At 40.3% G+C, this 27,940-nt stretch overlaps 1 protein-coding gene across 5 annotated transcripts in view; it reads left to right on the top strand.

Annotated features, from left to right (window-relative positions):
- The window catches only part of erc1 (ELKS/RAB6-interacting/CAST family member 1), a 425,697-nt gene that overhangs the window by 380,631 nt on the left and 17,126 nt on the right, over positions 1-27,940 (top strand). For 3 of the 5 annotated variants that reach the window (XM_033037518.1, XM_033037519.1, XM_033037520.1), the window contains one exon: positions 12,110-12,301. In XM_033037518.1, coding sequence (XP_032893409.1) covers positions 12,110-12,301 — 192 coding nt within the window. Of the gene's footprint in view, positions 1-12,109; positions 12,302-27,940 lie in introns of those variants that run through there. The other 2 variants (XM_033037521.1, XM_033037522.1) reach the window with 1 other exon arrangement.

The raw sequence follows: 27,940 nt of genomic DNA, 5'->3' as shown, positions 1-27,940 counted from the left end.
CATAGGAAGGTAATCGCATCCGTAAAGGTGAGCAGGTTCTGTAGCAGCAGAGCAGCAGCAGAAAAGGCTGCCAAGTGGCTGAGGGGAACATCATGGGACTCACAAGGCCTTCAGTGTGACCACACTGCCACATACACTCCTCAATCCCCTTGTGCAATTACTGGCACAGATTGAGCTCTGTACTGCCATTTTCACCCAGTCCCAGGCAGACACAGACCGCAGCAATGTGTATTGCGAGACCACGCTGCAAGAAGTATGCAGAGCATTAAACTCTGATGGGCATGAGCAAGGTAGCTGCACATCACTGTGGCCTTTGGCATCCTTGCATTCATATCTGCACACGACAACTTGCTGCCTGTTTTGCTCCCTGATTTTGCTGGGAGTCGTAAACAAAATTCTAAGTGTAATTATAAAAATGAATGCATTTCTGAGACAAATGATTTTAGTCCATCACCTCTGTGACTTTTCTGACAGCATTTGTACAAATTAGACAAGATTTGTGATGAAGAATGATCTAGCCCAGGTAGTGATCTTTGTATTAAGTTGTTTAACACTGATCAGTCTAATTGATCAGTCTAATAATAGAAGCTACTAAAATCCATTGTGTTGTTCAAGTCCAGTTTATTAATATCCGGTCCATGATGATCAATTTTAATGTGCGTGGGTTTACACAGGAATAGAGGTTCATAGCAGTTGTGTTTTCCAGTCAACGTTCTCAACTTAAATTCCCAGCTCAGTACAGCTATTTGACCATTATTGTTTTTGATTCGACATAACTAACTGTATTTCTGAATTTCCTAAAACATTACTTTTAGTTTGTTCAAGGGTGCAGGACCATGACACACTGTTTCCTATGGTTGGATGCATTTAAATATGAAAGGGTGGCTAAGACCCAGAGTGCATACAGCATAGCTTAAATCCTGAAGCAGAAAGATTCCATCCAATTTGAGACAAAAACTGCAACCAATTGGGACATTCCCAGTAACTGACGTGGCAGCCATTTGTTCTCTTTGTAAGGAGGATTTAATCCTCTTCTATACATCGCACTTGTGGCTTACAAATGGTACCAAAACCACTAAACACATGGTTTGATAATAGTGCACATCATCTAAATTGTAAGCAGGTTGTGTGTCATATTTTACTTGTATCCGCTGCTCAGATGTTGAGTTTAGTAGAATGACTGTTCACTGACCTTGCATTCGCAGGAGCACCAGACCTCGCTTCTCAGCATGGATCCTGCTGAATGCTGTTGAATTGTGTTGTTAATAAGCCAAATACTTTTTTAAGGTTTTGAGAATCAGTTCGCCGAGGCTGTTTTAACTAATCTGATTGTACACTGGTCAAGTGAACTATAAGATTTTGTTCATACACCCCAGAGTTTAAAACCAGAGTCACATAATGGTTGCACCATAGAATGAGCCCATTTGCTTAATAAGTCCGTTCCAGGTCTATTGCAGAGAAATTCACCAGTGCCTTATTCCCATAGCCAATAAATTCCTTTCTTTCAGCTATTTGTCTTGCTTCACTTTAGATGTTACATTCAAATTTGTCTGGCAGTGCATTCCAGACCTAATGATTTGCTGAATATATATATTTTTTTTTTTTAAATCCTTGAGTCATATTTGATTCTGTTGCTAATCACCTTTGTTCTGCACTCCCTCATTCTCCACCCCTCCACCAATGTGAATGCTTTCTCCCCATCTGCTGTGTCTATATGCACGTTTTTTTTAAATTCTTCTATCTGATCCCGGCCCACCCTCTTCTATTTCAAGGGGAACAACCCTGGTTCTTCAATGTATCCACAGAACAAAAAGATCTCATCCCTGGAATAATTATTGGAAATTTCCTCAGCACCATCTCTTGAACTCTCGTACATTTTCCTAAAGTGTGGTCTTTTCCCTTCACTGGAAAAAGTTTGATATGTGCTTGGCTGGAAATTAATTAATGTTGCACTGAGGTAGTGAGAGTTACGTGGGTGAGTTTGGTCGTAAATTGCAGGAATGCCACCATGCTGTGCGATTAGTGTGAACCTGCAACTTTTGGGTGCACTTAAATGATGTCATATCTCATGCACTGCTCGTTTGCAGCTGAAAATGGGTTATGATTTCTGCTGTGGGGCACTTGGGGAATGAGGTATTCACGGTTACATTAGTTTTATCGGAGCTATTTAAAGGTTACTCAGCAGAAATGTATGTGCCCATATGTAATAATAATGTTCTAAATCTGTTCCATTTTAAGCATTGTATCGTGTAACCAACTGCTGCCTTATGAAGCAATACTGTTCAGAAATATATGCAAGATTTTGGCACTCTGAAGAAGAATGCCGTTCCCGACACTGAAACCTTTTAATTCATTAATATAATGATTTTATAGTTTGAACTCTGCACTTTTTAGGAATCCAAATGAGAGATACTAAGATGTCAGCCATTTTAGTATTCCTGCTGATCAAGTTACAGCCGTATATATCCATGTCATTATCTCTTAGATACTGGAAGCTGATAAGTTGAACAGGCAAAATGTAAACTTTTTTATTTAGTAAAACAGAGAATGCCAAAATGATTATTTTTGTGTGCTTCCTGTTAGACACGCAACCAGTCAAATAATCCCAAAGTAACAAGTAACAATAAACACACAGGGAGCAGTTAGTCATGTGGTACATATCTTAATGGAGTGTTTAACAAATATGGCATAATCTGTCCTACATCCTTGCTTTAATAACGAAAAAAGAAAAAGTGAAACAAAAGAAGGCAATGTAAATGTCCGAGTGAGTTGACATATCCTTCAGAGACTTTATCGTGGACCATTCTTCCATATTTGGACTTTCCTGTTTTGTGATAGCTTTGAGCCTTCTCGCTAGGTTGCCTCACTCTCTCTCGTTGTGTGGGGTTAGTGAAGTACCAAATCCACGTCACACTGAGGAAATTGAGATTTGGCCTTTAAATCTATGAATAAGCGACCAAGTTCTGGGTTTCGCAGTACATGCATTTATATCTGAGACCTGTGGCCACTTAAACTGCTGATTGTAATTCCCAGTAAAACTGAGCTCAGTCTTGTTGTCAACAAATGTTGATGTGTGGAAAACGCTTCCAGCTGTACATCCTGCTTGCAACGCAGAAATGATTGATGTTTGTGGTTGGTGACTGAGTGGAATATACAATAAATTGAGTTCTGAATCAAGTTAAAACTGTAAAGTTGTGGAGTAATAGACAAGTTACAGAGTTATACAGCACAGAAACAGACCCTTCAGCCCAACTTGTCCATGCAAACCAAGATGCTCCAACTAAACCAGTCCCAATTGCCCACATTTGGTTCATATCCTTCTAAAAAAACTTTCCTATCCATGTAACTGTTCAGTGTCTTTTAAATGTTGTGATTGTACCTGTCCCAACTACCTTGTCAGGCAACTCATTCCATATACCCACCACCCTCTGAGTGAAAATGTTGCCCCTCGGGTTCCTATTAAATCTATATCATCTGATTCTTGATTCTCCTACCCTGGGTAAATGGCACTATGTAGTCACCCTATTCATTCCCCTCATGGTTTCCCAAAGCTCTATGGATTCTGGAATTTGTTCCTGTAGATTGAAATGTCCAAATGTAACCCCACAAATGAAGAAAGGAAGGGGTGTGAAAACAGGGTCGCTGTTAGCCCAATATCAGTAGCTGGGGAAATACTGTTATTTATAATGAAAGATCGATTATCAAAACATCTTGAATAGGGTAATAGGATTGAGAAGAATCAGCATGAATTTATGAAAATAAAATCAGGTTTGAATAATCCATTGGGTGGCACAGTGTGGCCATTGGTAGAGCTGCTGCCTCCCAGCACCAGAGTCCCAGAGACAATCCTGACCTCGGATGCCGTCTGTGTGGAGTTTGCATGTTCTCCCTGTGACTCCGGGTGCTCCGGTTTCCACCCACATTCCAAAGACGTACGGATTTGTAGATTAACTACCCTACGTAAATGTCCTAAGTGTGGAGAAGTGGATGAGAAAGTGAGATAACATAAAACTAGTATGAACAGGTGATCGATGGTTGTGTTGGACGAAGGGCCAGTTTCCATGCTGTATCTCTAAAACTAAAACACTGGAATACTTTGGGGATGTAACAAGCAGAAGAGATAAGGGGACTTCAAATATATTGGGTTTGCCATGCAAGGAGAGGTTGAGTAGACTACGCGTATATTCTGTAGAATTTAGATGAATGGAAGAAGGTTTCATGAAACTTACAACATTTTTCTGAGGCTTGAAGGTTGGATGCAGGAAGAATGTTTCCACTGGCAGAGTCAAGAAGCAGGGATCCCATCTCAGAACAAGAGGTGGGCTGGTTAGGACTGAGCAGGAGAATTATTTTAACACATCGAGTGGTGGATCTACCAAATTCTCCATCCAAGAGGGCTGTGCAGACTCAGTTGTTAAGATTGAAATATTTCTTGAACGTTAAGGGAATCTGGCTATAGGAGGAAAGTGCAGGAACATAGTTGGCAGAAGAAACTCAGCATTGATCTTAATGAATGGTGGAGCAGAATTCAAAGGGCAAGAGCCCTGCTCCGGCTGTTTGTGTTGTTATATTCACAGTTGCAATTTGCCACAGTCACATTGTGTTCTGTGAAATTTAAAAATATCAGGAGCAAAACCAACCCAACAGACAGAAAACACACTCTGAAATAAAACAAAAAATATACAAAATGCTCAGCAGTATTTCTCCTAAGTATTCACCTATGGGAAATGTTGTCAACAGCACTGTCAAGTAACGCTTAACCAAAACCTGCTCACCGTTGCCAAGTTTGTTTTTTTTCAAGACCACTTGGCTCCACATTTTATCCCAGCCTTTGTCCAAATATGGACCAAAGAGCTGAATTCAAAGATGAGGTGAGAGTGACTGCCCTTTACATCAAGGCAACATTTGAAGTGTGTGTTTGTGTGTGTATTCAAGGGACCCTCTGAGAAATCAAGGTGAAAATACTCTTGCGGCTAATTTTATTCTTATACAAAATATATTGCGTGTGGTTATGGTGGGGGTGTGCAGGCAGTGAGCAGGAACCTGCTAGGACTTTTGCGAGTGTCCCTGTTTGGGGGGGAGGTTGAGCCGTGAAGGGGAAGGATTTGTGTGCAGTGGGGTTGGGAGAGAGGCCAATGAATGAGGCCTCTCTGGCACCTTTGTGTGGCTACAGGGATGGGGAATGGTGTGGAGGGTGAGGAGACTCACCTACACTTTTCAGGGATGGGGTAAAGGTAGTAATCAGAGGTTCTGTGTAATGGTGCAGGAACATGGGAGCATTTGGGGACTTGCCAACATCCTTGTAAGTGAAGAAAGGGAAATCAGTGAGAAAGATATTGGAGCGGATACAAGGAACTGCGAATGCTGGAATCTTGTGCAAAATATAAAGTGCTGGAGTAACTTAGTGGGTCAGATAGCATCTCTGGAGAACACGGATAGGCGATATTTTGTGTCAGTCTGAACAATGGTCCTGACCCAAAACGTCACCTTTCCATTTTCTCCAGAGATGCTGCCTGACCCGCTGAGTTTCTCCAGCATTTTGTTTTTGCTCAAGATGTCTGAGCAGTTCAGTTTAGAATTGATAATAACATGGATGAAGAGTTTTAACAAGGTAGAGATTGGCAATGATAAGGGGGTAAATTTGGGGAAACTTGGCTGGGTATATAAAGAGCTGTCAGAATTGCTAAACAATTGGTTCAGCCTGAGACAAGGAGATGGAAGGAGTCTAAAGTGAGAGCACAGAGTTGGAGTCGGCCTATTCCTCTGTGAGAGGAAATAACATCATTTAAGACTGGATGGCAGCTCAGTCATTTTTACAGCACAGAGGGGTTGGAAGGTTGGAGAGACATTAGCGCGGGCAGTGGGCATGTGGAACTCACTTGTGTCGGCAGATAATGTTGCCAAGAGGCTGCATGCAGATGAAGAAGGGGAAGAAATTACAGATAAATTGTTTCAATCATGCTTTTGTTTAAAGAAAAGCTCTGAATCAAAACCAGGAAAGTCGGCAAAAGTTTCTAATTCGCTTTTAAAAAGAAGACAGCAAACCTATCAAATCACTTCAGATACTTTGTGAAAATCCTAACTGTGATAGCATGCTCTCCCCACCAAACTGAACATATAATACAGAAGTAAGCTTTGTAATATAATAAAGGCATAGAAAATTGTAAATGTTGCGAACATGATTAAACTTGCAACTAGACTAACATTTCCTGCATTAGAGATGCCTCTAAGCTCACCAGACACCAGTACCTATGAATTTGTGATGTGGCCTAGAATTTTGTGCAGCTTCCCAGATGTATCACTGTCTGCTAGACAGACTGAAGTTGGCAGGCCACAGTTCCAGTTTTTCAGACTGCCAAATCCCAAGGTACTTTAGCACAGGTTGAATAAATATTTTTTGGAGCTAGCGAAGAGGAAAATATATTTTTAAATATTACAAATCATTCTTTAGTTTTTGATTAGTGTGGGTAATCTTTCTAAATCAAGTTTCTCAACTTAAAAGGTAAACTGACGCCGAGTGAGCGCTGGTGTAAAGTCAGTTCTTTACGTAGATTGGGAGGAGGAGAAAGTACTGTAATAATAATATTAGGACACTTACTTGGATGGGATTGCTAAACCAACAAGCATAAGAAAACTGGTTTCAGAATCCCTTAAATAATCTGCTAGCTGGGACAAGTTCTTGAGAACATGAGTTCTTGAACAAGCATTTATGGAGATTTTATGTTGTTAATTAAACATTTTCATTTAACTGCGATTGCAAACTTTGTGGATGTCATCATTGGAAGTTGTGAAGGAAACTATGTTACCTTCAAATACTGGAGACTGTAAGTTGATGTGTGTCACACCAATTCACCAAATGGCCCAGACAAGTATACATCAAATTCAAAGAACAATTGCATGATTCATTTGTTTCTTCGAACAAACTTTCCCAATTTGTTATTCAATTTTATTTGATGTAAACCTATGGAAGGCAGTTGAACATAAAACCCTTTAAACAATTGTGATTGCCAGTGTAATCAATAGCACAAATGGGAAGAATTGGTTTGATATGTCAGGCATTGTTCAGAACAGTGATCTTTTCACTTTGGGAATTTTGGATTGAATGCTGACCTATTTTAAGGGAAAATAGTATTTTCCGCTAACTATAAATGTCTCCGGGAAATGGGCTTGGGCAAGTATTGTGGGCACAAGGCTGTACTTTAAAGCTGCCTGTTAATTCAGAACAGATTAGTACCAAAATGGTAAAAGTTCAAGTTCAAGTTCAAGTGAGTTTATTGTCATGTGTCCCTGTATAGGACAATGAAATTCTTGCTTTGCTTAAGCACACAGAAAATAGTAGGCATTTACATCGCACAAATATGGGGAAATATAGGCAAAATATTTTCTTTGCTTCCGTTGTAGAAATTCTCCTGCTTTATAAATAGAACTGAGTTGGCTTTAGAATTATCTGCCTGCCACAGGTTGCCAGCAATTTTTTGATGTTGATAGAAATATAAAGGAATTCCATTTCTAACCATGAGCTTCCTAATCAAATGCTCAACTTTTTACACACTTGCCTTAGAATAATTTAAAAGAAACATTCTAAGGTTGTAATGTATAATTTAGTTTCTTAAGTGCAGAATTTTATTATTTTCCACCACCATTTAGTTCTTTATTTTCTGGCCAACTTCTGTTCTTTGCTCAGCTTGATGATTTTTACAGCATATTTCTATTTTTGAAGCTGTTCCTGACTGGTGTTTTCTAATTGAAGAAGAGATTTCAGATTTATGTACATATATTTCTACCTTACATTTTTTAACTTTATCGATGATCACACAATTTAAAAGCATCTCGTAAATCAAGGAAGAACTGTCAAATGAAGGAAGATGTTTTTTAAATCATGGCAAATCATTTCTGAACCTCGTAGGAGCTGGTTACATGCGAGGTTGCATAATCATGCATATTATGTAATGTCACTTGAAATAACTTTTAAACTTAGATTGAATAAAATAAATCAAGTTTGGAGATTTGACACCAGCCATTAGAATGTCATCGCCATATTTTCATTGTTGGTTTAATGTTTCCTATATTATATGGATTATATTATATGCATGTGAACTACAGAGACCAGATTGGAACTGGCAAAGCCTTGCATTTTTGTAAAGGTTTTGGAAACATTTTTCAGATTCCAGAAAGTCCAACCCATAGTCACATGAAAAAATACATCACAAATGAAGCACGAGGCTCACAGGGCCCACGATTCATGTTACTCTGAGATAGGCTTTGTTGAAAAGCCTTTAATACTGGTTGGGAATGCAGGTTTGTCTCTGGAAGAAGTGATAATGTTGACGATGGTCAGGGGAAAGAAGTTGATTTTGGACTGTGATTCTTTGCAACCAATTCAGATAAAGACCTTTGAAGAATTGAAGAGGGTCAATGCTTCTTTGGAGCAAGAATTATTGTTACCTTTAATAATTTTTTAGACCATCAGAGTGTTTTTGTTCAAGCAATAGTTTGTAACTACATTATTGTGGAATAATGTCTCAAAGTTCTTAAGGTACTGTTTAAAACAAAACTAATTGTCTTCGTTACGGGCACATTTAGTATTAAGGGATATCTGACAGATTCAAGGAGCGCACTTTCTCGTGGACTATCCTCTCGTCCACACAACCCTTCAGTTACCCCCTGGCCCATTTGTGAAGGAGTCTGCAGTTCATTCATTGGCTTCATCAGTCGCTGTAGAACCCATAGAACCAGAATGGAAGCAAGTTATCCACAATCTAAGAAGGGAAGACTGTTGTGATGTAACTTGGTCAGGTTGATGGATGTTATTTTTAATGCTCAAGTACAGTCCTCATCAAACCAGGCTTGAGTCCCTGGACTTGATGGTAATGTCAGAGTGATGGCAGCCCAAGTGGTTGTAGATTGTGCTGAAAAGTGATTGTGATTCTGCCACTACTGATGGACTACAGCACCTCTCAAAAGGCTATTTTTGACCTGCTGTCTAATGATAGGAATACCAAGTACCCAGACGTAGGGAGCTCAGAATGAGGATAGGACGTTGACTCCACAAGGGCACTGTGTTAGATAGTCACTCCTTCCATCTCTATCGTGCATTGATGCATCTGCGATGCGAGATTCATGATGATTCATGAGGATGAGTCGTCCCTTGTGTGAGACCATTTACCACCTACAAGCCTTGACATCTCTGAGGTTAAGGATTTGGCCAGATCAGAGCTATCTTCCATACTTGCTGATGGCTATTGGAGTCTCCCGCCCACATCACCCAATTTGAACTCTTGCTCTCAAATTCTACAGTAGAATCATGACACACAACATACCGCCTGCAGTCAACATGCACTCATGGGATGGATGTGTCAAGCCCACACTTGCCACCTCCCAGTGTTTACATCATATCAGGCTTGGATCCCTCTCCAAAGTAGGAAACTGATTGGGCCTGTGATGAGATGCTCAAGGATGGGAGTCTAAGGGACTATGTCAGGCCAATTTTCCGGGCCTGTGAATCTGTGGAATCAGAAGGCAGTGGAGGCCGGTTCTCTGGATGCTTTCAAGAGAGAGATAGATAGGGCTCTTAAAGATAGCAGAGTCAAGGGATATGGGGAGAAGGCAGGAACGGGGTACTGATTGTGGATGATCGGCCATGATCACAGTGAATGGCGGTGCTGGCTCGAAGGGCCGAATGCCCTACTCCTGCACCTATTGTCTAAAACTAGCAATTAGATGGGATCAGCTTGTGGCGGTATGTTGTGCGTCATGATTCTACAGTAGAATTTGGGAGCAAGAGTTCAAATTGGATGATGTGGGCGGAAGACTCCAATAACATGTTTCCTGTCACTAGCGTGGCCAAACCCTTAATGTTTCAATAAGATCCCTCTCCTCCTTCTAAATTCCTGTGTATACAAGCCCAGTCGCTCTATTCTTTCAACATATAACCGTCCTGCCATCCCGGGAATTAACCTCATGACACTTCGCTACACTCCCTTAATAACAAAACTGCACACAATACTCCAAGTGTGGTCTCACCAGGGCCCTGTACAACTGCAGAAGGACCTCTTTGCTCCTATACTCAACTCCTCTTGTTATGAAGGCCAACATGCCATTAGCTTTCTTCACTGCCTGCTGTACCTGCATGCTTACTCTCAGTGACTGATGTACAAGGACACCCAGATCTCGATGTACTTCCCCTTTTCCTAACTTGACACCATTCAGATAATAATCTGCCTTCCTGTTCTTGCATCAAAGTGGATAACCTCACATTTATCCACATTAAACTGCATCTGCCATGCATCTGCCCACTCATCCAAGTCACCCTGCATCCTCATAGCATCCTCCTCAGAGTTCACAGACTTTTCTCAAACTTTTCTCTGAGCTTTAGAACTTGATCCTCTAATCTTTACCCATAGCTCATCCCTGTTGTATTTGGCATCATTTTTGTTATTATTCTTTCCAAATCCATTCCAATATACATATGTCCTTTCACTAGCCTAGTGACCTAAATTAAACACAGTATTCCAGATGTGGACTCAACTAGGACTAGGGCGCATTGCAACATCTTAAAATAACCTCCGACTGTATTCTGTTGGTTAAGACACAATTAAATGTCCCAATTTTAACTAATAAAGACAGAAAATACTGGATATATTCAGCATGTCCAGCAGCGTCTGTGGAGAGAGAAACAATTGACCTTCAAATGAATGATTATCTTTGATCTGAGAATGTTATATTTTCCCAGATGCTGTTGAACCGACAGAATATTTCCTCTAGTTTAGTTTAGTTTGGAGATACAGTGTGGAAACAGGCCATTCGGCCCATCGAATGCGCACCGACCCGCGATCCCTGCACACTAACACTATTCTACACACACTAGGGACAATTTACATTTATACCAAGCCAATTGACTTACAAACCTGTATGTCTTTGGCATGTGGGAGGAAACTGAAGATCTCGGAGAGAACCCACGCAGTCATTGGGAGATCGTACAGACTCCGTATAGTCAGGATTGAACCCTGGTCTCCGGCGCTGTAAGGCAGCAACTCTACTGCTGCGCCACTGTGCCTCCCTAATTGAACTTTATTTATTTTCAACATCTGCATTTATTTTATTTTTGTCCCAATTTTAAGCCCTAATTCAGTGGTGATATCCACATCCCTAAGTCTGAAAGTCAAGATCCATCCAGAAACCAAAGCACATGATATAACTGTAGTTACAAAAATGTATTTCATGTGGGACACTCGACTGAGCTCTACAGCACTTCTAAGAAGAGAAGAAAACTGTTCCTGATGTCCTAGCCAACATTTATCCCTCTACCAATACAGCAAAACTGTATGCCTGCAATTACCATGTAGCCCTTTAGAAAACTCAGCTGCATTTGCCTATAAAAGAGCAGTGATTACACGTTGGAATTACTTTGTTGGCTGCAAAATGCTTTGGAACATCTTGAGGTCATGAAAGGTGCGAAAGTGTTTCTCTTGTTTAACACTGAACAGGTTGTTCATGATAGTAGACAAAAATGCTGTAGAAACTGAGCCGGTGAGGCAGCATCTATGGAGCGAAGGAATATCCCTTCGCTCCATCGATGCTACCTCACCCGCTGAGTTTCTCCAGCATTTTTGTCTACCTTCGATTTTTCCAGCATCTGAAGTTCTTTCTTAAACAGGTTGTTCATGATGGTGGTGAGAATATGAAATATAAATCTCAAAATCGGGAATAATCAGAAATAAAACCCGGACATGAATGTAAGATGTCAAAGAGTGCAGAAAGTAGGTCCATCTGCTTCAAATCATTGCACTTACGCTATTTTGAAATAATAGTGATTTTCTTATCCTGCTGCCTTGATTTTATGGTCCTTGTGTTATTGTTGTTGTGAGTTTCAGATTCTTCCTTATTTGTTTGTATGATTTAGTTGTCAGTAACTCATTATTTTGTGTTCATTTTTATTTTTTATTTCTCTGGCTGCGCTGCAGATATGTCCCTCCAGCTCCTCTGCTTATCTTGGTGATCAACGTTGTGGTGGCAGTGGCTTCTGCTTGTTCTGGTGGTAATGGCCGTATTTGCAATGGCAACACACGCTGATGTTTAATAGGCTGCCCCCTGTGCTTTCTTCCCACAGATCGTCCAGTCACTATTAGAACTGAACCAGAATCGCAGTAAACTGAAGCTGTACATAGGACACCTCATGGCTTTGTGTCAGGACCGTGACTCACAGATTCTTCAAGGATTGACACCACCTCCAGCGTATGGTGGCATTGATAACAACAGGGCAATGTGGGAGGAAGCACTGCAGAAGATGACCTCAGAGCAGGTACGAGAAAAGTATGGATAGTTATTGGTCAAATGTGATTTTCTTTCTTTTGCAATGCAGACAGTTCAGTGAAATTTGCCACACTCCTCTTGTACACCCACTCCCTGATGTGTTGTCAAGTCACTTCCCACAGCTGTCAAAATAGTCTAATCATTCAAAACCTTTTGAACCAATAACCCCATGAGTTCACAATTTATAGCGAATTCATTTCTGCTGCGTGAAGGCTTTATTGGAGCGACACTTATCATTCTAAGGTTATAGCTACATTATTCATATTGTATAGAAAGTCCTAGTGTGTTTTTTTCCTTGTACCAAAGATGCATCAATGTTGCAATGTCACAATAATTAACTTACCTTTTCATTTCCAAGGCCTGGTAAGGACTTTCTAGCAGGGGAAAGAGAGGTGTGAATCAAGTTGAGATGTTCAGGTATATATTGTTGGTTGTACACAAAAAAGCTGGAGAAACTCAGCGGGTGCAGCAGCATCAATGGAGCGAAGAAAATAGGCAACGTTTCGGGCCGAACCTCTTCTTCAGAGGGCAGAATGGTGTTTTGCATCAGAGATTCTTAAAGAAAACTGGAAATCTACATGTAATACATTTGCTGGACCTGGTTGTCATAGAAATGTGAATGGAATGGTGGAGGACAAAATGAAATGTGATCACCAATAATAGTCAGATGTATTGAAAAGAGGATTTCTTTGACTTTGCTGTTATTTTACTGACGTGTACAAACAAAAGGGCGAAGAATGATCCAGGAGAGTACGTACAATATCTCAAAGATTTTAATTCAACTCAATAAAATCTAAGGGGAAAGAACGTTACTTTGTTCAAGCAATTGAAATGGTGTCAAAGGGAGAACTTTCTGCCTTATTTCCACAAAACAGGAAGGGTTACCACTGCAATAAAAGGCTTCATTATATTTGCTAACTAATTTTAATCTTTCTTAACATACCCAACAAATTATCCGCTAATAAGGTGTTGTTATTTTGGGTTGTCATTATCCAGCAATTTACAAAATGTTTTAACTTCTTAATTTTTAATGTTCTGCAGGTTATTTATTAAGACAGTCAGACAAATGGGAATATAGGATTTTTTGCATAAATGGTGAGGTTTCGTATTATTTAATGTAGCCTATAATTGCGCGGCGGTAAACTGGCAAGCAGAGTATGTCATAATTAATTAATTTTATTATAAATACAAAGGAGTTGTTAGTACACTCTAAATTATACATTGTTTAGCAAATTAGAAAGAGTTTGAAGTGAAGGAATGCCTTATTTTTAATGAAATTAAAATTGACCATGGTGCAGTATTTATGTTATCAAAGTGAGGGCTGTTAATGATGCAAATAGAATTACAATTTCAGACAGCCACTCAAACATTCCCGAGTCCAGTGTTCCCCAGCTGAATGTGGGATACAGTTCCCTCTGCCATGCCCCAATAATATGTTTTGAGCCAAAGCTCAGAAAGACTCTGAAAAACACTAATATGGGTAAAAGATTTAAAACTATTATCTACATCAGTCATCCTGTGGCCTCAGTTGATTTGCCAATTTAATATAAACTAGCAGCTGTTTTGTACTTGAATTGGAGGCACACTAGAATTAGGAAACTAAGCAAAATACTTTGTATGGAACCAATAGAATTTACAGAGTAAACTTTTAGTCATCCATCTAGAATGTGTTGAACGTGGGACCAAGAGGTGAATCCAGTGCATGTTCACTCAAACACGCATTTAACTTCACATTATACTTGCAATATATTGCAAAATTTCAGGTTCTTTCCTCTCCCGATGCTTTCAATATGATGCTCTAGTTAATAAAGATATTGTGCCTTTCGTTCACCTATATAAATTGAATTTAAAATAAGGGAATAAAATACAATTCAGTGGCATCTGAAATTCTGTAAATGCCTCATTTTTGTTATCAGTAGCTACACTGGGAGACATCAAGCACTTCTTACTGAAAGAGCCACATTGGATTGTTACCAGACACTCTCAGTAGAGTGCACTTTGATGGCAGAGGAGCTAATAGATTGTAGCTTAGATCTATCAAATCGTAGATAAAGCAACGTAAAAGCTTATGTACTTACTCTACATGAAAGGTTTTGTGGTTAAGAACAGTTATTGTCTTGTGCTCCTTGTAGCGATGTAATCTACTTATTATAAATGTACAAAATAATTATTATCCAAAGATATTATGTGTAACCATCATGAGAACTCACGGAAACCACAACTGAAAATGTGTGTTGGTCTCGCTAGCTGCTTGTACATGCCTCTGCAGCATAGTAAATGGCACAAGCCTTTGAATGCTCCAATAATTGAAGCCGACCTACACATTCTTCCCATGATTTATCACAAGACAGAAGGTATTCCACACAGCAGTCACAGCACAGCAAATATTAACTAACAAGAAATTAGTTTTCACCTCAGAGGTTAGCAGTCAGCTTGGTGAAATGTCTGCTGTCGGTGGAAATTTCCATTTATGAACAAAGACAACAAACCTAGTTGATAAAAATGTTGATGAAATGATATCAACCGGCATCCTATCGAATCCATCTTTAATTGCTGTGACTCTGTACAAGGCTTTGGTTATAAATCGTAAGTGTCTTCTCGTGCACTGAGCCTTTCCAGGGATAAAATATGTTCACTGATACACGGGCCAGTGCTTGAAGTCATACTCATTTATCTTGTGAATGTGTTTCCAAAACTGTGTCAATTTGAGGGCAGCAACAAAATGTCAGAATGTGCAGATGTATTTTCAGTAGCATCTTCAGTATCAGTGGCAGATTGTGATGCAGTGTAATTAATGGTGCAATTTAATATTCCCTTGGCTCCTGTGACATGATATACAAATTCCACTGCTGACTGATGAATCATAAACCCGACCAACAAATAGTACCAAGCATTGTTACAACAATTGAGAAGTGAAGAAAAAGTGCTGGGGGAACTCAGCTAGTCAGGCAGCATCTCTGGAGGACATGGATAGGTGGCACTTCGGATCGGGACCCTGCTTCATTGAGAAGTAAAATTACATTAGTTAGTATTGTGACTCCAGCATATTTCAGTTGTGATTTAAATTGGGATTAAGAGCATTTTGAAGGAGTCCTGATTGCAGCAGAATAACAAGTAGCTGATCCTCCCCGAATCTTTGCTTTGTATGTGTTTCATTGATCTACTTCCATTCACAATGCAGATTTGCATCAGGTTTTGTGTCAGTAATTTTTCTGTTCTGAGATAAACATTCCAATGAATCTTGGGTATCAAGAAGATATCTTGCCAGCCTTTAACCTTGAATGAAATGTCCCAGTATTGGTGGAAAAATCCCTAGATTGAAGGACACCTTGCTTCTAGACAATCAAAACCCATTCACTATTTGATGCAGGAAGTAATCTTCAGGTGGTTGACTTTGAGTTTATTCAATCCTGTGGGAATTAATGGATCGTTCCAACTGCAAATGGGAAATCGCCATTGACAGTAAATCAGTCTTCCACCATCTGAGCAGCTGCCTTTTGTGTGAATGGCATCCGTAGATTACATCATTGTACAAAAATGGACGGAGGGAAATTTAAATAATCTAAGATTTTTTTTATCATGTTTTTTTTTTTTAATTGCTCATAAGTCTTAACACTATACTTGCTGTTTTATTAATAACTGCACTGCACTTGCCTTCTGAAACCCAGAAGTTTATCTCTTCTGCCTTTCATCCAACTGAGGCAAAATCCTGAGGTTTCCGACAACTGACCATTGTCGAGAGTCATCACTAACAGATCAATATTACTGTAAGAAAACACACTCCATCTCTTCAGGAACAAAGAATGAGCAGAAACTGCTGCCTTACTAGTATACCCATGTCTTGAAAAATAAAGAAAGATCTCACTTGATCAATGTTTGAGACACTTTACAATGGAATGGGCACAGCATAAGATGATGAGTTTGATCATTTGCCAGTTTCATCCTTTGTCAGTCAGATGCAAGATTTTGGATGGGTGAAGGGTCGGAATTATTTAGGTTTAGGCTTGTTATTGTCACGTGTACCAAGGTGCAGTGAAAAGCATTGCTTTTGCATGCTATCCAATAAAATCAGATAATATACAAAAATGCAACAAGTCAAACTTAAGTTCAATAGGTAGAACAAGCGGAAAGATACAGAGTGCAGAATAGAGGGATAACATTACGTTAGATATGGTTTGGAATGTTGCTTCTGGTAATCATTCACTGAGAGAACTGCAAGAAATTTTCAGATGATCCCATCATTTTTTTAATTATGCAGGGAAAAAATTAGATAGTCTAAGAAAAACTATGGGAGAGTAATGGGCAGAAATATAACTAAAACCCAAAGAGATTATCTGTGAAGTTCTGACCGAGACAGATGTGTGTGCTTACCCATATCTATGCAAGTGCAGAGGGTTAAGTAAGATGTAAAACCTCCAGAGTAATAGGTAATTGACTTTGTCAGCTGCCTGGCATGGAACACATGGGAATCATTAATACAAGTGCACAGAAGGAGAAGCTATTTGGCTGCAGAAGGTTAAGTTTAACAGGAAGCGACCATCCACTAACATTTTTACAGGGCACTTGGCTCTTGTAAATGTCCTAGATTTATAAGAAACGGTTTCACATTTAAAACAAAATATTGAAGCAGTCATCTATCAGTCAAAGAAAATAATTTTCTGTAATGAAACAATTTGGGTGTTATTTATTTGTCCATTGGTCCCACGTGTAAAGAATTCATTTTTGCATCTTTGGAATTCGAAGTTTAAATTCAATGCGGAGAATGACAAAAAATATCAAAAGTATCAAATGTTTATAATGCAAGGAAAATAATAAATCAGTTTCACAGGATGTTCATACTTTTCTAGAAGAACATTTTTAAAGTTTTGTTGTATTCTTTGAGACTATTTTCACCTGGCCATTCTTTCACAATGAGACACACATTTGCTGACTTCACTATAAAACAGTGGATACCAGAAATGAGAAATAAGCTTATGGTTGGATTTTTCTTTAATGCAGAAATACCTGACCCAGTCTTGAGAACTGTAATATGTTTTGATTATTTGCTGGTTTCAGTGTAACAGTGTGTGTGTGTCCTTGCCTGCGTACATCTGTTTATTTGTTTATTTTGAAAGCAGTTCCTTTGAGAAGTCAGCTTGTTCCAAGTAACATAAACTGACCTTCTGGAAGGATAGTCTATAATAAAATGCCAAAAACACAAATTGTTATCAGTCTGATTTGAGAGGAAGTTTTGAGTAGGATCCAAACGAATATCGTTCCAAGATATTAATTGATTTCTTAAATAAACAGAAGACAGTTTTAAGACGGACCACACAGTTTGTTAACCACAAGATATCGTTCTGTAAAGCTTTTTTTTAATGAGTTATTACAAGCATGCCAAGTAGCAGAAGTTGTGAATGAGATTGGTAGACACAGGTTGGGTTAAAAGGCATGTAAATAAGTAAATAAACCCATAGAACTGGTTGGTATTTGAGAGTACTGTGGAAAGCTAGGCAATAGATTTATGAGGCAATGAAATCATTTCAATGGATACACTAGACACCAGCAGATTAGAAACAGGCTAATGTGATTCCTATCTTTAAAAAGGGTGATAAAAATACATGGGCAGCAACAGACCAATTAGTCTGCAATCATATTTCAAATTATACAGACATAGAATTTTACAAAATCACAAAGAGCTGGGTGGCTTATTCACTGCATTCTGACTGACCAAACGAAAGGCCATCCAGCACAATCCCAGCTCCAAGCCTGGATATAGCCTTGTACATTAGGGCATTTCACATTAATGTCCAAATCCTCTACCCCCTTCCAGGCAATTAGATTCGGATCACTAATAGCCTGTGGGAGAACTTCCCTTACCTGATCGTTATAATCTTGGAATGCTGGGTTCTCTGTTGTGGGATATGGATCCTTCTTGCACTCTCTGGGCCCCCCCCCCCCCCCCTTATTTTTAAATTCACCAACTAAATATGCCCTCGGGTATCTCTGTTCCAGTGGAAACAACTTCAACCTACCCACTCTTCTTATAATTGAGAAACGGCTTTCAACATCCTAGTAAATCTCCTTAGTATTTCTGCAAAGACATCCTGTCTGTCATGTGGAGAGCACCAAATGATTGCTGTACCTTAGTTGTCAGTTTTCTTGTGATTATGCAGTTCCAGCATAACCACCCTTGTCTTACACTTTATGTCTGAACTAATAAAGTATCCTGTACAACCTTAATCAGTTTATAAAATCTTAAGAAATATCTAGGTGTGGGCCACATGGCCATTCAACTAGAACTGCTATTTAAGTAGAGTCAAACTTCATACTCGTACTCGCTAGAATTTAGAAGATTGAGGGGGGATCTTATAGAAACTTACAAAATTCTTAAGGGGTTGGACAGGCTAGATGCAGGAAGATTGGTCCCAATGTTGGGAAAGTCCAGAACAAGGGGTTACAGTTTAAGGACAAGGGGGAAATCTTTTAGGACCGAGATGAGAAGAACATTTTTCACACAGAGAGTGGTGAATCTCTGGAATTCTCTGCCACAGAAGGTAGTTGAGGCCAGTTCATTGGCTATATTTAAGAGGGAGTTAGATGTGGCCCTTGTGGCTAAAGGGATCAGGGGGTATGGAGAGAAGGCAGGTACAGGATACTGAGTTGGATGATCAGCCATGATCATATTGAATGGCGGTGCAGGCTCGAAGGGCCGAATGACCTACTCCTGCACCTATTTTCTATGTTTCTATGTTTCATCATTTTTCCTATGGTTTTTGTTTACCCTGATTCTTCTGTGTTCCAGGTATCTATGGATATATTGAATGACAGAGCATCCATTGTTCTCTAGATAGAGAATTCCAGCAACCCCTTACTTATTAAGTAAAGAAACTCCTCATTGCATAGCTACATATTCATCTATATATTGTGAGACAGTCCAAACTCCCAGCCGAAGGAAACAAACACTCAGCACGCATCCTGTCAAATCTCTTCAGAATCTAATCTTATTCGCTCTTATTATTTTCAACTCCAGTTGAAAATATCCAACTTCCTATTTCCTTATCGTAAGATCTTCCATCATTTCCTTTCTTGCTTCTATGAAATACATTTCATCCAGGTGTGAAATTGTGCGTAAAGCACAAACTCACAGGTCGGACAAGCATCTGTGGAGAAAATGGACAGGCGACGTTTTGGTTGAATAATGGTCCTGACCCGAAATGTCATCTGTCCATTGCCTCCAAGATGCATTTCTGACCCGATGAGTACCTCCAGCACTTTGTGTTATGCTCAAGATTCCAGCATCTGTAATACATTATTTCTCCTGGTGATGTATCTACTTTTTAACCCCAATAATATCCCCTTATTATATTCTCCCTAATTAAATTTAAGTCATTCAATACTTCAAAATCCCCCTCCTTAATTACAGTATCAGTATTGCCCCCATAGTTTGTAAAGATAGACACAACTACTCATGATGAATCATGCCCAAAACTTCCACCTGACAACACAGATTATATTTCAGCCTCTAAGAGGCCCAGTCTTTCTTTAACTTTGCTCTTACTCTTCATATACTTCAGGGGAAAAAAAGGATTTCCTTTATTTTCACATTTCAATGCTTTCATGTCCTCTTGTTGCTTTCCCAGTGTCCTCCTGCACTCTCACTGCACCTCTAGTCTTTCTGCAGTATATTTAGATCTTGCTATCTGATATAAGTTCCCTTTTCCCCACCTAACTGTCCCTGTACGCACTTTGACATTCGGGGGTTCTCGAATAGGGAATCCCATTTATTTTTAGGGAACCTATTTGCTCTGAACCCTCACTGTCACCTTCAATGCCTCACAGTGCTCTGGCATTAATTTACCTTCCAGCAGCTGTTTCCAATTTTCGTTTGCTAAATTATATCTCAGCCAAGTAAAGCCTCCCTTCCCCCAATTCCGAACTTTACCCTGATCTATCTTTGGACCTTTCTGTGACCATGCTAAATTTAGCTAAATATAATTACCAACACCAAAATGCTGTCCCAGTTACCCCTTCCACTGCTCAAATTCATTCTCGAAAACCTGTCCTGAACTTCCCCCACTCATGTTGGTCTCATAACATACATGCTGATACAGTCCCCATGAATTCATTGCCATGCAAACCTTTTAAACTGATTTTATACCAGTTAATGTGGAAATGTGTCCAAATATTTGCCCTCTACAGGGTCTATAAAAACATACCCGCATATTATGATAATGGAGTTACACTCATTTCTGTTCCCTTGTGGGATCCTTCCTGTGAGTGATCTCTCACACGACTTTATAAGCAATGCTATTGACCACCCACCCCCCTCTTTTTTTGTTTTCCCTACCTCGGACTGAAAAACATATACTAGTAATATTGATCTGCCATCCACATCCTTTAAGCTGTGTGGCAATACCTGCTACATTCTCAAATTTCCCATTGTATAGCTGTGTCAGAGTGAGGCCCAGCGCAAATTGGAGGAACAGCACCTCATACGTTGACTTCTCTAACTTCAGGTCGCCCTTGCTTTCTATCTCCATCCCCTCCCCCTTCCCAGTTCTCCAACTAGTCTTACTGTCTCCGCCTATATTCTTTCCTTGTCCCGCCCCCTCCCCTGACATCAGTCTGAAGAAGGGTCTTGACTCGAGACGTCGCCAATTCCTTCTCTCCATAGATGTTGCCTCACCCGCTGAGTGACTCTAGCATTTTGTGTCTACCTTCGATTTACGAGCATCTGCAGTCCTTTCTTAAGCATGTCACCTCATCTGCCTTATTCTCACCATGACTTGCATTCATGTACACACTATTAAACATTGCCAACCTCTTCTCTGTCTATTTTCTGGTCTCTGTTTCCTCTGTCTTACAAACTTGTTCACCGTTTGTCTGTCTGCCATTTCTAGTTTTTTACCTCAGCCTTCTACATGTACAATCTGTTTCTCACTCCCTTGACAAGCTGGTTTTAACTCTTGCCAGGAACCCAAGCAGAAATCCTCATCATTCACTTTATTTGTACAATCCATTTGGCTTTCAAAGGTCCCTCATCCCCCAAAGAAGTCTCAGTGCTGCTGTGATCTGAAGGACTTTGTGCATCATCTTTAACCACTTGATTGCCTCCTTTTTCTGTTGATACAATGTTATGGCACTGGAGGTTTCTGGTAATGACAAACATTGAGCCCTGTTTAAGAAGGAACTGCAGATGCTGGAAAATCGAAGGTAGACAAAAATGCTGGAATCCTCACCCGCTGAGTTTCTCCAGCATTTTTGTCTAACATTGAGACCTGCATTGATTCCTCTTCTCCTGAGATCCCTCAAATCTTTCTCACTCCTTTTTCTATCCATGTCATTGCTACTGATTTTGGACCGCAACTGTGTCTCCTCCTACAAGTGACCAGCTCTTGCGAAACCTTACAGAGCAGATGGAGGGGTGATGAATGGTGCCACGGAAGAAGTCACAGCCTCAAAAGAAGAGGAGAGATTTTGTAATCAGTGCGTGGTGAATTTTTGGAAATCTATACCGAATAGAGTTGTGGAGAATGAATCACGAATGCATTCAAGACAGAAATAATTGATTTAGGGCATGTTAAGGGCATCGAGATATGGGATTAGCGAAGGAAAATGGGACTGCGGTAAATAATTAGCCCAGATTTTATTCCATAGGAGAGGAGGCACAAAAGGCTCAATGGTCCTGCTCCCGAGAATAGTGGTAGAGTCATACAGTACAAACACAAGACCCCTGGCCCAACTTGTCCATGACAACCAAGATGCCCCAGCTAAATTAGTCCCATTTGTCGCATTTGGCCCATATCCCTCTAAAACTTTCCTGTCTGTGTCCCTGCCCAAATGACTATTAAATGTTGTTATGGTACCTGCCTCAGTCACCATTTCTGGCAGCATGCTCCATATACCCACCATTCTAGAGAGTTGTGAATCTGTGGAATTCCCTGCCTCAGTAGGCAGTGGAGGCCAATTCTCCGAATGCATTCAAGTGAGAGTTAGATAGAGCTCTTAAAGATAGCAGAGTCAAGGGATATGGGGAGAAGGCAGGAACAGGGTACTGATTGTGGATGATCAGCCATGATCACATTGAATAGTGGTGCTAGCTCGAAGGGCCGAATGGCCTACTCCTGCACCTATTGTCCATTGTCTAAGTGGAAAAGGTTGCCCCTCAGATTCCCATTACATCTTTCCCCTCTCACCTTAAACTTATGTCCTTAAACTTCCCCTCTCACCTTAAACTCATGTCCTCTGGTTCTTGATTCCTCTAACTTGGGTCAAGGACTCTGTGATTCTTTCTTATATTGATATTATTTAATGCTCAAAATGGCTTGCAGCTGCTCAGTGAAAATCTACTTTGTCACCTGGAGGCAACATTCCATCCTGAAATCTTGTAGCTGTAAAAGTAGCTCTCACCTTTGAATTCCCATTGTTGTTGCTTCCCGCGTGCACCCTCCTTTCCCACTTCCCCCCTCTCCACCCCACCCACCCCACCACGTCTTATCCCAGCACCGCCGATCTCTGTGCAGCTGTACCGCCCACGGCACATGAATGAGCAGTTGTCTTTTACTGAGAAATCATCATCCTAAGCAGTTTTCTTATCCAAACATTGTCTAGATGTTGAAATACACTCTACTAGATGATTCATGGGGATTTTTTTTAGGTTTAGAAATTTACATTGGCATGTACTTTCAGAATTAATGTCGCGTAGTCATCGGTTTATTCTTGCAACAATCCAACCTTCCTGCTGAGCAGAGGCATTTCATTTCCAATGTAGTTTCGGAAAGGGAAACCTACCTTGTCCTTTCATCTGGAAATGGACAACACAAATACACAATGCCAGATAATGACATTACGTGACATAATTTCATATGAAACATTATTCATAAAGTTCAAAGCTGTGGAGATTTGGATGAATATTAAGAATTTCAGAAAGTGCAGGAAACTGTCTAAATAGTAGAAAATAACAGGTACTTGTAAAATTTATATCATGGTTGGGATAAAGGGGCTGTCACACTTGGGCGACCTAATTGGCGAGTTTAGAAGAGTTTGAAAAAATGACATGTTGTAGACTTCCTTTGACTATGTAGAAGACCTCCTTCGACTATGTTGAAGACCAGCTTCGACTAGCTACGACTAGCTATGACTAACTTCGGGAAAATTGGACACCGAATAGTGGAGAGTGGAGACAACCTCCTTCGGTCTCCTTCGACCTCCCTTCGACTATAATGAAGACTATCTACGACTACCTTAGACTACCCTTGATTACCTACGACTAACATGCCGACCTACTACGACCTATTATGACTAAACATACGAGTAAAAAAAGTATAGATATTTTCCATGGTGACCTTTTTTTACTCGCGGGCATTTTTTAACATATTGAAAAAACGCCGCGACCTAGCTGAGGCCTCGAGTACGCGGAGACCACTCTCGAGCATGATGGAGAGTTACGAAGACCTACAACCTCGTGTTGACCACTGCGAGTATGAGTCGAGGGCAAACTCGCCAGAACTCGCGGATTAGGTTGCCCATGTGGGACAGGCCCTTAAGGGAAATTCCTAATTTGGATGCTTGGAATTGGATCACTGGTACTGTTTCAGAAGTTCAATGTAAATTGTTCACACTTGCAGCCATAAACTAATCTACATGGTCAGTGGATTTGGAGAAGTTGGTTCTGCTATGACTATAATTACCCAGTCTTTTCTAGCAATCCGTACCCTGAGTTCATCTGGCTTAGCTGTTAGGCTTATTGCATTATAATAAACGCATTTAATTCTATCAGACCTTCCTCACTCCCTGGCTGGCCCCTCCCTATTTTTTCTACTGACGTGACTTGCATTAACATCTATATCAGACTATTTTTCTGCACCTGCCTCACTATTGCTTTCGGTCCCATCTCCCCACTCTGCTACTTTAGTTCAACCCTCCCGTTTAGCACTAGTAAATCTCCCACCAGGATAATGGTGCCTCTCCAACCCATTCCTCTTGGACACCTCCTACTTTTCCTTGATGGGGGGCCTAATAATTCATATATCTGGATCACTCCCCTCTCACCAGCTCCTTAGCCACATATTTATCCATACAGTTCCTTGCATCATGGCACAGTAATCCTGGGATTAGTTTAGTTTAGTTTAGAGATACAGCATGGAAACAAATCCTTCAGCCCACCAAGTGCACGCCGACCAGCGTTCACCCATACACTAGTTCTATACTAAGGTCATAAGGAATAGTATAAACAGGCCAATTGGCCCATCAAGTCTACTCCGCCATTCAATCATGGCTGATCTATCTCTCCCTCCTAACCCCATTCTCCTGCCTTCTACCCATAGGTTCTGACACCTGTACTAATCAAGAATCTATCTATGTCTGCCTTGGCCTCCACAGCCTTCTGTAGCAAAGAATTCCACAGATTCACCACCCTCTGACTATAGGGTGACTAAAGTACTATTCACTGGGCACAAATTACCAAACCAAATTAACCTACAAATCTACACATCTTTGGAGTGGGGGATGAAACTGTAGCACCCGGAGAAAATCCACGTGATCACGGGGAGAACGTACAAACTCCAGCACCTGTGGTCAGGATCGAATCCTGGTCTCTGGCGCTGTAAGGCAGCAACTGTACTACCCTCTAACTCTACCTTGAGGTCTTTGTTTTCAACCTGCTAGCTAACTCCCTAAATTCTCTTTGCACGACCTCATCTGTCTTCCTAGCCATGACCTCTGGCAGCTCACGTACCCCCTACATAATGTCATGTGCCCGCTCCGAGACGACCTCCACCGTGGCCCCCGGGGAGGCAACACACCTTCCTGGATTCTCGCTCGTGGCCACAGGACCACCTGTCTCTGTCTCTGACTATAGAGTCTCCCATCACTAGTGCTGACATTGTCTTTGGCCTACCCAGCTTGACACCAGAGCCAGGCATGTTGCCAGTGATCTGGCTGCTGCTATTTTCCTCTGAGAGTCCATCCCCCAATCGGATCTAAACTGGAGTGCTTGTTTGAGAGGGAGATAGCAGTCACCCAACAACCTGTGATGTGACTGCTCCCGGAAACTATTTGTTGAGAATCATCGAGACCAGCAAGCTCACTGCATGAGAGAAACAAAACCCACTCGATATGACAATTGTTCCTGCACTAATGTCCCATATGATAAATATTGTGTTTATTTGGTTTAATGAAGCAAAAGTTATGCTCTTGTGCAGAACAGCATTTTGGTTGTCTTTAGTGCTATTTGACGAAATTATAAATTTCAGTAGGTTTTCAACGAAACATTTAAATGAAAAAGTATTAACTTCACTTTTTGCTGCATGAAGTGTCAGGTTGAGAGAAACAGTGTCCCATTGTCTACAGTTAATCATGATGTGAGAATTGTTTATACAGCTGCTGTAAGTGAATGAAACACTAATTATTAGCTGTTGAGTGGAAAATGCCACCAACTGTTTAAGGGTTTTTGTATGTGATCTGATAATATATAACATTTTGTTGTCTGATTTTTATCCAAAATTCTCTGCCCCCAATTTCTCAAATAAATAATGTTTTGAGTTAATTTCTATATAATTGTGAGTGAAAAGAAAGGTACTCATTTTGTTTGCTGACCTTGTTCCCTCTGGCACTGTAGATGTGAATTTGCTCATTGCATTTTGCAGTCCTTAATTGGTATGTTATAATAATGTTGTTTTAGTAAGATTTTATTTTTATGGTTGCTTTAATTTCTATTTCAGAATGAAGGAGTTCCAGAATGGAATATGTATACTTATTTATCTATTAATGATATATATTTGTCCAACAAAAAACAAATTCCTCCATGACTTAATACTAAGTAGTTGCGATGATGAATCGGAAATGTAGGGATTAGTTCTTGCAGACATAGAAATCTATCAGTAAGTCAAGCTCCATATACTGCGCCTCACTTCCCAAACTTAAGGGTCCCCTTTTGTTGGGCTGCATGGGATAACTCTCCTACTCCCCCCCTTCCCCATGGGCTTTGAGGCAGGCTCTGTCTAAAGCCCCAGGACCTCATTCCTAACTACCAAATACTTCCAATAGGGTTGAACTTATGAGGAGGAGCAAGGACATTTTTAGGTGATGTTCCCAGGGATCGCTGTAGGCACCAGCACTATTCCTGAAATATTTTAATGACTCGGACTGGGGTGCACAAGGAGCAGAATATCTTGGAGAAACAAGGAGCCACAGATGTCGGTTTACCAAGGTCAGTCTGAAGAAGGGTCCTGACCCCTAATGTCACCTCTCCATGTTCTCCAGGGATGCTGCCTGACCTGCTGAATTACCCCAGCATTTTGTGTCTTTCCTTGACACACATCATGGCTTACGTTCATCGATAGCCTGGTGTAATGGGCGCACAATCAGCTTCTGAATGTTAACGCAGGAAAACAGATCCATGTGGGAAGAACAAAAAAGATACAATTATTAACGGGTTCATTTCCAAAGGGAATGCAGGAGATGAGGAATCTGGAGGTATATGCACAGAAATATGTAAAGGTGATAGGATAGAGAACCAGGATAAAGCATTTGGCACAAAATACAGAAGTGGTAATAAACAAACTTATCATGAGTTCTGGAATTTAGTACATCTAGAATTTAATTATTTCACTCATTTCTACTCACTGAAATTTGAGAAGGATCATGAAAACCTGGGAAGGTGAAAAGAAAAATTGAGCAGTTGTGTCATGGGGAAATTGTTCTCTTTGGATTTTGATTTTATTGACATTTAATTTTTCATGGGATTGCGCCGTGTATAACTACATGGTCCAAGATGATCTAATTTTAGAGACATCATTTTCCATTCTCTATTAGATTGCATCTTTATTCTGTATCTCTTCTCTAATTCCATATAACATATAACCATAACAGCACGGAAACAGGCCATCTCGGCCCTTCTAGTCCGTGCCGAACATTTATTCTCCCCTAGTCCCATCTACCTGCACTCAGACCATAACCCTCCATTCCTTTCCCGGCCATATATCTATCCAATTTATTTTTAAATGATAAAATCGAACCTGCCTCCAACACTGGAAGCTCATTCCACACAGCTACCACTCTCTGAGTAATTCCCTTGATTACAGTTTAGTGACTTTGTTCTACACCATCTTTATAACTTTGACCTCTGATGTAGACGATCCAAATCCAGCCACTATATTCTAATGTCATTTATTTATTTATCCTTTTCTCCAGAGATGCTGCCTGGCCCGCTGAGTTACTCCAGCATTTAGTGTCATTTATTTATTCTTTGTCTTAAAATCTGTGAACTGGTATGGCCTTTTGCCATTTAGCAGTTTCTCTTCTTGTATCTGATTCCCTGCAATTTTTGCTTTTTTCTTTCTTTCTTAGGGTTAGGGGTATGTGTTCACTCATTCTTTCTGAGATGCAAGAAGCTCACCCTTTATTTGAGGATAATAATCCCTGAATGCTGAACAACAGGAGAATGCTACCATTTACATTCTCCACTCAACACATTCCTTACTTACCATGCTGGTTGTTGTTGTTCATCCAAGAGTCAAGAGAAAGTCAAAAGTGTTTAATTATCATGTACCGAAAATGGAACAATGGCATTCTTATTTGTAGCAACATAACAAGTCTGTAAACGCAATACTCATAGATAACACAATAAACGGAGGAAAATACAATA

This window comes from Amblyraja radiata, chromosome 19 (genome assembly GCF_010909765.2).
Source record: "Amblyraja radiata isolate CabotCenter1 chromosome 19, sAmbRad1.1.pri, whole genome shotgun sequence".
Taxonomy (NCBI): Eukaryota; Metazoa; Chordata; class Chondrichthyes; order Rajiformes; family Rajidae; genus Amblyraja; species Amblyraja radiata.
This window is presented reverse-complemented; position numbering and strand designations above follow the sequence as displayed.